Here is a 12,627-nt window from a genome sequence, read left to right on the forward strand (position 1 = left end):
ACAAAATAAAAAAGCGGAGTTAGGCAAAAACATAAAAGCTATTTTGCTCAGTAAACGTTAGTTTCCTAGCCTCATAAATAAAGTTTATTTTCTTATTCTTGTGTCTAAAAGACAGTAATAAAACGGAGAATGTAAAAAAAAATGACCTCAGCAAGTAAGAACATCGGAAGTTACCTCATCCAAACAAGTTCCTCAGCATGCTGCACAAGGAGTAAGACACTCATTAGTATTTAAACAGGAATGGTTTCTGAGATTTGGTGCATTGTATACACAATTGAAAAGAAACTTGTCTACGGAGTTTACAAGTCACTTCTATTCTTCATACAAAGACAAGGCAATAAAGACACTGAACCGTTAGACCAGGGGTATCAAACTCAATTTCATTGAGGGCCGCATCAGCATTGCGGTTGCCTCAGGGGGCCGGGTGGGTATGGCCAGGGTGGGCGTGGCCTACTGGGTGGGTGTGGCCAGTTCTACATCGTTCGCATCAAGGGTGCCTATGGGGGCCTGGGCAGGAGTGGGACAGATCTGAGGGTCTCTGGCAGAAGGAGGGTCTCTGGGCCTTGTGTTTGACATGTCTGCGTTAGACAGACTATGCCCTGTAGGTTTAATTAGCTAATGAGGTATTCGTATAAAATGTCATCACACTTTACAAATTAGAGACAGTTACGAATTAGAATACATCTGCACAACAAAATAACAAAGCAAAGAAATAAAATATAAAAAATAAGCAACTCACCAGAGCCAAATAACAGAGTGCAACAATTAGGGGTACTAAATCTATAAAAAACTTTCTGAAAGAGGAAACACTTTGACAACAAAAGACAATAGAGCGGGAAAGACAAGACGTAGACAACTCTCTTGAAAGGGAGCTTCCCACCCAAATGTAGCCTCTTCAAAGTCTGGAGCAAGACTTTCTGAGGAGAATTAGGCAAACCAAAGTCAGGTCACACATACCAAGAACTGTAAGTTTAGCTTCACTTGATTTGTCCATAGCTTCCACTCTGATCTGAGATGTGTCATCAATAGTTAGATCTTTAAATGTAAGCGTGTGAAATTTGCCATCATCTTTCATCGAAACAACCTTGGATGTATGGAGTCGTTGGTCATTTTTATACCAGATGACAGGAATGTTGTCATGGGAAAGCTCAACAGTGAATTCTGCACTCTCACGCTCCTTGGCTGTTACATCTTTGAGTGGGGTAATGAACTTAAGACGAATGCCTAAACCATAAAAGTATCTCATTAAGTTAAATGCATAAAGATATTTGGATATTTTTTTAAAAAAATGAACAGAAACCACAGAACCGTTGTGAGAAACAAACCTTCAATGATCAGTTTAGCACTTGTTCGTTTGTCTTCAGCCTCAAACATGTATTTTGCTTCATCTTCAAAAGCTACGCTCTTAATGACAAGAGCGTGCCTCGTGCCTTCGGATTTGATTTCAAACTTCTCCTCTTCTGGGATTTCCTGAGTTCCTTTCAACCACCGGAAAGTCTTTGGTTCCCTAGAGACCTCGCATTCAAATTTAGCTTCATCCTTTTCAAAGACTTTGACATCGCTGAGAGGAGTTATAAAGAGGAGAGGCCGCTCTGAAATTAAATCAGGTAATGAAGAGTGTTAGGAATACTTTTTTAAAAAAAAAATCGGTTACGCAGGTTATGGATTTAATGAACAACAATAACATGGATGAAGAGTGGTAAGAAAGATTTGCAAGGTGGGCTTAAAGTTGATGCCTTATGAAGCCTACCTTTCACTTTTAGATTGGCAGCACTTTTAGCATTAGCAGCCTGGAAAGACACTTCTCCGGTCATATCCAACTTGCAGTTGTGAAGAATGAGGATGTGTTTCTTGCCATCTTGAATCATTTCACAATCCTGATTGTTATTGGAGGGGGGGGAAGAAAAAAAACGTTGTCCTGATACGTAATCCTCTTTAATTTTTAAAAAGATTTTTTTAATCTATATTACACTATTGTTTGTTCTCGCTGCTGTTGAAAAAGACTTACAGGTGAAGCTGTTAAAGTTTCTCCCTTTAACTTCCAAACTGCAGGAACATCAGGCTCAGATATTTCAATCTCAAATCGTGCTGTTTCGCCAATGAATACCTCCACACCATATAAAGGACGCTCTATGTTTATCATTCGAGCTGCAATATATACAGACGCAAAGTATCTTAGAATTTCCTGCCTGGATCAGTAAATGTAAAAGGTTCAAAAGAGGGCCTACATGTAGGAGGACAATCACTTACGCTCAACCTTGAGTTCACAATTTGTCTTGTCAGTTCCACAATTGCACTCGTAATTTCCTTTATCGTCATCTGACACCTTCTTAATTTTCAATATGCGACGTTTGCCGTCTGTCTTTATGGAGATTCTCTTGGAAGCTACCAATTCCTCACCATTTTTATACCACTTCACTGGCACATCTTTACTAAGTTCACATTCCAAAATGACATCGTCTTTCTCAATGGCGGTATAGTCTTGCAATTTCACCGTGAAATATGGATCAGCCTCTATAAGATACGGGTTGGGTATGAAGTAGTCATTTGTTTGAAGAGTTTAGTTGTTAACAGTGAATACATAAAATAATAAACAATTAAATACATAAAGATTAAAATACACAGAGATTGTACCTGACAACACAAGACAACATATAATATTACCTAAGACTTTTAGGTATGCTTGAGTGTGCAAGTTCTTTACTACAGCTTTGATTTCAGAGATATCATCCAGTGTCACTTCACTTATTTCCAGTTTGTGATTCTTCCCTTCCGCAGAGATACGAACTGTTCTACTGTTATGAAGTTTTTTGTCATTTTTATACCAGGTTACAGGCATATTTTCATGAGAAAGTTCAAAATCAAAGTAAGCGGTCTCTCCTTCCTTCACTGTCTGATCTTTGAGGGGAGTGATGAATTTCAGCCTAATACCTGAAAAGGAGTAAATGGTAATGAAAATAAATGTTATATGGTCATATCCACCAGTAGCTTTAAATGACTGATCCTTCTCCTAGGGTTTACTCCTGAATTTTTTCAAAGCAATAAACTTGCCTTCTACAAACAGTCTTGCTGTGGTCTTCTTCCCTTCAACTTCAGCAGTGTACTGTCCTTCGTCATCAAACTGAGAATCATTGATAACCAGAATGTGCTTCTTTCCATCTACAATTATGTCGTATTTGTCACCAATTTTGATGATGTCAGTGCCTTTGGACCATATGACATTGGCTTCTCTGGTTAGCACACATTCAAACCTTGCCTGCCGCTTCTCTGGCACGGTCACATCTTTCAAAGGCACAGCAAAGTCCAGCTCAATCTCTGTGAATAATATATATATATATATATCCATCAATATACAATGCAAGATTGATTGATTTATTAAATTTATTTGCCCACCCATTTCACCGCAAGGGGACTTTTACCAATACTCAATAAAAACCTTACCTTTTACTGTTAGGATGGCTGTGGTAAGTGCATTCAAAGCCTGATAGAGAACTTCACCAGCCTGATCTAATTTGACTTTATGTAAAGTTAAGAAGCGTTTTCCTCCTTCAGCTTTGATCTCACAAGTCTGAAAGAATTTAAATATTTATGGATAAGGATACTGTTTTTCTAAAAAAATACTCTTATAATATCCTTGTTACAACAAAACCCATTACAGAATGGGTGTGTGTATATTTATTTATTTATTTATTTATTTATTTATTTATTTATTCATTCATTCATTTTCTATCCATAGATCTACCTTTCCTTGTCTTGAGCTATCATAAGTTACTATAAACTGTAAATCTCAGCACATACACTTCTTGCTGTTATGATACTATGCAGAGCAATAACTGCAGACCATCAACTACATAATTGTAATAAATTAATGAATTCTTAAGTACGTCTCCTTACCGGGGATGGTCGGAGGATTTCCCCTTTCAGCTTCCATTCCCCGGGGATGTCTTCTTCAGAAATCTCTGTATCGAAATTGGCTGTTTCTTTCTCATAAATGGTAACATCTTCAAGGGGTTTTAGCAGTTCAACTTCACGTTCTGTAACACAAATGCAAACTAGTAAAACCTCTTCACAGTCTTGGGAGCTTCAATGTTTTATCCTTAAGGTGTAGGATAGAATCACTGGCAAACGTGCTGTGCTCATAACAGTGATACACTTACCACCTAAGGTCAGTTTTGCTGGATATCTGCGGCCTTCAACTTCAACTGCATATTCCCCAACATCGTCTGGAGAGCAGTTCTTAATTTTGAGGTAGATATGAGAGCCATCTTTTACAATTTCAGTTTTGTCATTGGGTTCAAGAGGAATTTCTTCGTCGCCTTTGTACCACCTAATATTTGGCGTATCTTTAACCACGTCACAAGAAAACGTAGCAGTGCCTTTTGGTTTCACGTGCTGGTCTCGGATGGGCTTCACTAGCCAGTCCTTTATCATTTCTGCACAAGAGTACACATAATAAATACGTTTCTCTCTCTTAGCATTTATTGGTATTTTAAATTTTGTTTTTGACTTTCTCTCCTAGGTACCTGTTCACTAAACACAAAGCTTAACGACAGTAATCTTTCTTCTGCTTTTCAGCTTTTCTTAAGCATTTTGAAATATTTTCTTTTCTCTTTAGTTGCCTAGCTTTTTCAGTCTTTTTCTTCTTCTTTTGTCATATAACTGGGTATTGTGCAAGGTAATTATTTAATATCAGATTTATTTGTTTTTGTACAGCAAACCTATCTATCAGAGATCTGTGCCCCTGAAGGCTGATTGTGCCCACTTATAATTCTAGCGCTTGTCCAGAGAATCCTATTCCATGTTGGCCTCAGTGCAATTTCTCACACTTAAGAGGGAAAAGAATCTCAGGCCTGATATATCTGTTTGGAAAAACAAGCTATGCTTCTTTATCTCCTCCTCCTTATTCAACATTTCTCTCTTTAAAAAAAAGAATCCAGTGTTTATTATTAATAAGTAAACTTAACTTACCGACAACTTTAACAGTTGTTTTACAACTGAGATCACTATCTGCCACAGTTACAGTGTACTCTCCACCATCGTTATCATCGGCATCCATGATGGTAACGGCCCGCTGAAGGCCAATGATACCTAGAGCAAATTTCCCAGCTTTGTCTGAGATAATTTTCCCGTCCTTTCTCCATACTACATCTCTCTCTTTGTTCAGTTCACAGCTCAGATAAAAGGGTTGCCCTTTGACAACAGTAATTTCCTCCTCCATGGTCTTCACAAAACGCACTGGCAGTTCTGGCGAAGAGGAAAAAAATAGGTTGTTATTTGCATATATTCTTATTTGCATAATGTATAAAGTAGGCATTTAATCAGATGTGTTTGCGTTCAGAACTCCTTATGCTTTTGAGTATGCATGTGTGGAGATCACATTAATTTCAGTGGAGATATTTTATTTACATGTACAGTATAAAGGTATATTGTCAAGTCCAAATATGTATCTACATCAAAAAAATGTAAAATGAATAGCTGGGTTGGGCCATATATGCACAGTGAAGTAAAACCTGAAGATACAGAACTGAGGTACTCATAATCCCTTCTTTCCTATGGAACCTTTCCTGTTACAAATAATCCTCAACTTATGACCACAGTTGGGCACAAAGTTTCTGTTGCCGTGCAAAACAATTGTTAAGTGAGTTTTGTCCCATTTGATGACCTTTCTTGTCACAGTCATTAAGTGAATCACTGCAATTGTTAAGTTAGTAACACAGATGTTAAGTGAACCTGGCTTTCTTGTTTGCTTTGCTTTGCTTTGCTTGTCAGAAGGCTATGAAAAGTGATCACATGACGAGGGACACTGTAACTGTCATAAGTACAAGCCAGTTGCCTAGCTCTCTGAATTTTGATCACGTGACCATGGGGATGCTGCAACGGGTGTAAGTGTGAAAAAGGGTTATAAGTCACTTTTTTCAGCACTGTCGTAGCTTCGAACGTTCACTAAATGAATGGTTGTAAGTCAAGGACTACCAGTATTTGAATTATTAATTATTGTTTAACAGGAATAGAAGCAGAAACAGCATGTTACTTTATGGGTTCAACAAAATGCTTCATATTTTACCTCATAGTAAGATTTGTGTATGTTTTCAGAGACCCACTTATCACTCATGCAAGGAGGTTTCTCTTGCTTTGCTTTCATGCTAGGGAATGCCTGCAGTTCAAAGCTTATTCCCTACCTTACCACTTTCATAAGAGTATTTAAGCCACCACTTTTAAACTTAGTTTTAAATGTTAATGATCACAGTACTGGTGGTTTTATTTCTCATTAAATGTTAATTTCCATTCCTGCACTTTATCTGATATTGCCAGCTGTCTTGAACATTCAACAAGTGAAAAGGCAGGGCATAAAGGGGATAAGATGGCGCGAAGAACTACCTTCAACAACAAGTTTAGCTGTCGATGTCTTTTCTTTGTTTCCCAACTTTAGGACACAGGTGTATTCCCCGGCATCTGAAAGCTGAACGTCAATAATATGGAGCTTGCGGTCTTTGCCATCAGACAAGAATCTGTGCTTGGGGCTTTCCCGGATGTTGCTGCCGTCCTTCATCCAAGAAGTGATAGCAGTAGATGGAGAGATGAGGCATTCAAAGATGGCTGACGAGCCAATGGACTCTGCTTCTGTCAGCACAATATCTTTAATCTCTGTCACAAACTTGAGTGGAACGGCCTTCAGTTGGTATGTGAAGGGAGGCTCTTCAGGTGGCTTGTCTCCACCACTTCCTGGCCTTAATTTCCTCCTTTCTGCATCAAGGGGTGAAGGTGTCTTTTTGGCTGCAAGTCGGAGAAATGAAAAACCACAGAACTTACAACCCATTGCCATGAATTCTGTTCTCGTGTATGTATATATGCAACTGAAGCTAGCTACTCAGTTATCAGATCTGATAAGGCTCAGCAGGATTGCAGGTAGAAATAACACAGAGGAGAAAACCTTTGCATTTTTTATGGGTTAAGTCAGAGTAAGAAAAGGGCCATTTAAATTATGTTCGGCACATGGAATACTGATTTCTAGGATCAAGATTTATGTTTAAACATGCAAGAAAAAGATTTGAATTTTAATCCCTTTCTTACCTTTAATAGGACTTCTACCCTTGGCAGCTTCCTCCTTTGGTGTAATTTTGGGCTCTGGCATAAAATACCAAGAATAGGATTACAAATGAAGAAATGTTTAAAATATATCCTTTTTTTAAAAAAAATCAGCATTGTTTTATTTAAATCATTATGATTATTCTGTGCGTGTCCTTATAAACTAATCATATTTTCATGATTTGTTTAAAATAAAATAAAACTATTTGGATGTTTCTGATAAATAATGAAAAAAATAGCTTTGTCTAGATGTTTCTACTTCAGCCAAATTATATGTGAATTGAGGGGTCCTTGGTGCTCTCTCAGCTTGCTTGTTTTCTTGCAGACATTTCATTACTCCAACTAGATAACATCACCAGTGTTACAAGCTTACTTTTTACATTACTTTGGGTAATGCAACATTGCAAGAGAACAAGCAAGCTGTACACACACACACACACACAGAGAGAGAGGGGGGGGGGAGGCTGGGATATTAATCCTTTGTGTCCAGCCATAATATCTACACTTCACAAGATATGCCTGCAAGAAAGTTTTCGAAAAAGAAAGTGGCAAAAGAAGGTCCCCATATTTCCTAAACTTTCCTGTATAATAATTTTCATCCTCCTCCTTCTAGATGTGAATATACCCTAGCACAGGGATCTACAAACTTGGCCCTTTTATGACTTGTGGACTTCAACTCCCAGAATTCCTCAGGCAGGCACACTGGCCTAGCAGCTCACTATTCACAAATACACTTTGTCCTAACTCTTCCGCATATAATTTATAGCTGCTGGGTATTATTGCTGTTCTGAACCACCCTGAGATGGGTGGCCATACAAATCATCTAAACAAATGCAAGTAACATTGGATTAAGCAGTAATGCAAATGAAGTTATTACGAGAGCCAGAATTCATACCAGCTTTCTTCCCAACCACTGGAGCCATCACAGGAGCAACTTCAGGTGCTGGTTCCACAGCTGGCTTAGGAGATTTCAGAGCTGTGGAAAGAATTAAGCAGCATTTAGAAAATGAAAGTTTCAAACCTGAGTTTAAGTGCATATATTATAGTAACTCTTTGATTACTACATTGGCTAACAATTTGTTTAAAAGGACTTACCTACAGCAGGCTTTGGTTCAGGAATGGTTGCTGGTTTAGGTTCTGGAACTTTGAACACAAAAATAATAAGTTGATTAATGAACCAGCAGAGTACTGAAAATCAGCTAGAATGCAAAGGTCAAAGAGACAGACACAACAGCAGAAGAAGACAACCACTTCCATTGCACTGTCATAATCTTCACCCCTGCAAACATAACTGGTTTGAGCCATGGAGAGTCAAAGAAAAGGATCATAATGGAGGAGGAGGAGGAGGAGGAGGAGAAGAAGAAGAAGAAGAAGAAGAAGAAGAAGAAGAAGAAGAAGAAGAAGAAGAAGAAGAAGAAGAAGAAGAAGAAGAAGAAGAAGAAGAAGAAGAAGAAATATTTGGATAAGGCAGAATGAGTTAGTAGTTAGAGCAGCATAAAGATTGTAGCATTAATGGCTGCTTGAAATGAAAGATTCCTTTGTCTTGCAAACCAGCGTTCAAGACCAACTTCAAATTTAGTTTGTAGCAGCAAAGAAAAGAGCGACGCCACTTATGTATACCTTTGGCTGGTTCAGGCACTGGCTTTTCTATTTCTTCTTTTTTCTTGATGGGTGGAATCTCAATTTTCTTCTTTTCAATCTCTGGCACTTTAAAAAAAAAGTTTTATTTGGAAGCTGAATGTAAACATTTGGACTCCCAATCTATTATTCATCGTGAAAAACCTAGAGGTAGGCTGTAATTATTTTTAATGAAACAGTTTGCCAACGTTAGTAAGTGTGTCAAAGATTACAAAAGGACAAAAAAGACAAGACAGAATAAGAGTTCACAGAATATAAATCAGTCATAGCCCTTCTATTGGATTTCTTTCAAGACCCAGGAGGAATAAATGTATAGAAGGGCGAGAAGAGGCAATCCTGTTACATTACGTATTATGTACAAAATGTTTGGGAAATGCTTGAATTCAGTATCTTTTTAGTTTTAATACCGTACAGACATTAAGAATTGAAAATGGGTTTCCTACATTGTGGTTCATGCACTGAAAGTATTCATGAAACTGGAGGCTTAAACTGTGATGGTTAATGGATAATATCATAGCTATCTTTTTTATTATTTGTACCTTCAGGCTTCTTGATTTTTTCAACAGGCTTGGGTTCAACTTTAGGCGGTTTCTCTGCTTTAGGTTCTTCCTCCTCAGGCTTAACAGCTTTTGTGACTTTAAAAAAGAGAAGCATTTTCTTTCAGAAACATTTGGACGAATTGCAAGACAATTTTTCTTGTAAAACCCCTCCCTTCCATTTAAAACATATAGACAAAAACAGAAAAAATATGAAGAGTCCAATAGTGAAACCACATATTGAATTCTTTAATTCAAGTTACACAATTTGCATTGGGACAGTGATGATCCAAGCTGATGAACTGATTACCAAATTAGAATTGTATGACACACACATTTATAGCTGATTCCCACAAAGGAATTTCTTTCGAGGGAGGATGAAAATCAAATGTAATTTTTTTTTTTAAATTAAAAACTTAAAAACGCTTCTAGGAACAGGAATGATACGAGGTCATTTTATGCTGTAAATACTACGGTGATCAAAAGTTCTGAACATCTGGAATTTCTACCAGATGTTTAGCAGTTAGAACCCTGTTTGCACAGTAGTTAGAATGCAGTACTGCAGGAAAACTCTGCCTACAGCCTGGAGTTTGATGGTGATGTGGCTCAAGGTTGACTCAGCCTTCCATCTTTCTGAGGTCAGTAAAATGAGGACCCAGATTGTTGTGGGCAATATACTGACTCTGTAAACCGCTTAGAGAGGGCTGTAAAACATTATGGGTTAGCATATAAATCTAATTGCCATTGCTATCTAGACAGTAAGAAACATGAAAAGGTTTCATTTGAACCAATGGATGAGTTATCTGCTTGACGCTGGTCTCTAAGAACTCCACAAAAAATATGTACTGAGGGTGGTGGGGGGAAGGTTATACAAGCAAAGTAATATCTGGCAATAGCATGATTTCATCTTATATTGTTAGCTAGCAATGATTTTGGAGTGTGATAGTCTATGATGCCTATTTTTTAATAATAAAGACCAATAACTATACCTCTTTTCAGAACAACTTCTTCCTTAGGTGTAGGAGCAGGACGCTCGGGAATCTGTTTTCGTGGTTTCAACCCAGGTGCTTGAAATGATATCAAATTCAGAATAAGCGATAGTGATCATTGTCTATACCTTATATCAGTATTTGATGTGTTATAAGAAAGAAATAGTAAAGTTTAGGAGATAATGGATATGTTGCTTCTGAGAAATCTTTTTAGGAAAAAAGTGACTTGCAGTTTCAGTTGAGCCAACACCAAATATAGAAAAACTACCAAATTTCTAATTTTCTGTAAATCTTCTGTTTCTAAATCCTTTCCTCCAAGATTTATTATTAAAATATCAACAACAATGTTTGTAATAGAAGATAATTTCTGCATTCTTTTTTATGAAGTTTTTGTGTGTGCAAGCAACACATAAGCAACAGAAGACTTAATCAGAAATGAAAGCATGTTGAAATGAAATCTAAGTGAAATGGAGATACCACATAAAGAAACACATAGAAAGAAAAACGTGACAGCAAAATACAAGAATATTAAGAAAGAAGTAAAAGGCATGCAATATCCCACAGTACTGCATAGGAAGGGAAAGAACCTTTCATATATATATATATTATATATATATATATATATATATATATATATATATATATATATATATATATATATATATATATATATATATATGTATATATATGTATATATATATGTGTGTGTGTGTGTGTAATGCTTAAATTGGTATATCATGCAATTTATTGTTTCCTCTGTATGCCTATCAAGATAACCGTTTCAGTTGAAATATGTATATATATATATGTCTGTCTGTCTGTGTACACACACACGCATACACACACACACACATATATATATATATAATGCTTAAATTGGTATATCATGCAATTTATTGTTTCTTCTGTATGCCTATCAGTAAAGATAACCGTTTCAGTTGAAATCTCAGTCATTTTTTATATTGAGCATTTTTCTTTTTTTTTTCAAGCTATGGTATATACTTTAGTTTCCCATAATAATCTCCATACTAAAAATATAAGTAAAGCAAGAAAAATTCTTGCGAATTCTTGTTTCACTCAGAATATTAAATAAAATGCAAAATGAATATATATTGTTGCTTCTGTTAATCTAGTGTTTATTTTCATGTACAGAAAATAAAAATCATATTTTTTTATCATAACTTCAGCTTTGGCCTCTAGAGATACATACTTCTAAATAAATATTATCACCATCATGTGTTGTGAAAGCTATAAGCATCCTTAGATCTATTCAGCTGGATTTGGTCTTTGTAGTGCTACCAAATTTCAGAATTTCAATAGTAGTTTGTTGAAAATATGTACATATAGCTTTCTACCTTGCTATAACTACTAAAAAAATCCTACAAATGGGAAAATGTAAATCTTGGAGCAATGGTTAAATTATTAATGGAGTTGAATGCATGAACTCAGAGAATAATATTAGGTCACCTTAGAAAACCAATCATTAGTGAATAGCAATGTTAGAATAAAAACCATGTAGAAAACATTCAGTTAATATTGCATTAATGTATTGTCTCCAGAGAAATTAGTGAGTGTAATGAGTCTTATTCCCAGGAAATTGGATATAGGATGGTAAGCCAAAGATCTCATACTTTCAGAAATGGTTATTGTGCATCAAATATGCATTCGTTATCATAGCCCAGAGGTAGGCAACCTTGGCTCTTTTATGACTTGTGGACTTCAACTCCCACCATTCCTGAGCCAGCATGGCTCAGCTTGGAAACCTCTCCCTTTCCCCTCAGCATGGCTGGCTCAGGAATTCTGGGAGTTGAAGTTCACGAGTCATAAAAGAGCCAAGGTTGCCCACCCCTGTCATAGCCGAGCATTAGTAAGATTAAAAACTGCTTGATATTGCTACTTATACCTTTAAGCTGAACCTTTTCCTCCTTAACTTCCTCTTTTGGTGGGATAGGAACACGGGGTTTGGGTTTGGGGAATATCTTCTTTTCCGGCTCTGGTTCTTTAAATGATACGTAGTAGATTTTAGGGCAGGCATAATTATGCTGTACACCTCAGGTGACAACTTCTAATGTGTCACAGAAAATCCACCTACTACTACCATTAGTGAAATTTCAATAAAGCAACGGCATATGCCATGCTATGTTCTAAACTAATTCTGATTAAAACATCTGATATGGTGAGCACCATAGCATCAATTCCAAAACAATAGTAGCAGAATTTGAAGATTATCTCTTTCAATCCTATGAGTATTTGTTTTCATAGCCAACTACTGTGCCACAGAAATTAAGATTATCAGACAAATACAAACAATAGTATGTACGCACAAACATAAAAAATAACATATATATTACCAGATGAACATATATAACTGCTATGAG

General features: G+C 36.7%; 1 protein-coding gene across 1 annotated transcript in view; it reads right to left on the minus strand.

Annotated features, from left to right (window-relative positions):
* Window positions 1-12,627, minus strand: part of TTN (titin) — a 314,290-nt gene that overhangs the window by 115,849 nt on the left and 185,814 nt on the right. The window contains exons 186-204 of the mRNA XM_083368347.1: window positions 12,153-12,248; window positions 10,250-10,327; window positions 9,264-9,359; window positions 8,707-8,793; window positions 8,182-8,229; window positions 7,982-8,062; window positions 7,072-7,125; window positions 6,379-6,774; window positions 4,969-5,244; window positions 4,158-4,433; window positions 3,895-4,034; window positions 3,442-3,568; window positions 3,052-3,315; window positions 2,665-2,931; window positions 2,251-2,514; window positions 2,009-2,148; window positions 1,751-1,877; window positions 1,326-1,592; window positions 958-1,224 (exon numbers count right to left, since the gene is read on the minus strand). Of these exons, the coding sequence (XP_083224473.1) occupies window positions 958-1,224; window positions 1,326-1,592; window positions 1,751-1,877; window positions 2,009-2,148; window positions 2,251-2,514; window positions 2,665-2,931; window positions 3,052-3,315; window positions 3,442-3,568; window positions 3,895-4,034; window positions 4,158-4,433; window positions 4,969-5,244; window positions 6,379-6,774; window positions 7,072-7,125; window positions 7,982-8,062; window positions 8,182-8,229; window positions 8,707-8,793; window positions 9,264-9,359; window positions 10,250-10,327; window positions 12,153-12,248 (3,351 nt within the window). The remainder of the gene's footprint in view (window positions 1-957; window positions 1,225-1,325; window positions 1,593-1,750; window positions 1,878-2,008; window positions 2,149-2,250; window positions 2,515-2,664; window positions 2,932-3,051; window positions 3,316-3,441; window positions 3,569-3,894; window positions 4,035-4,157; window positions 4,434-4,968; window positions 5,245-6,378; window positions 6,775-7,071; window positions 7,126-7,981; window positions 8,063-8,181; window positions 8,230-8,706; window positions 8,794-9,263; window positions 9,360-10,249; window positions 10,328-12,152; window positions 12,249-12,627) is intronic.

This window comes from Vipera ursinii (genome assembly GCF_947247035.1).
Source record: "Vipera ursinii genome assembly, chromosome: 1".
Lineage (NCBI taxonomy): Eukaryota > Metazoa > Chordata > Lepidosauria > Squamata > Viperidae > Vipera > Vipera ursinii.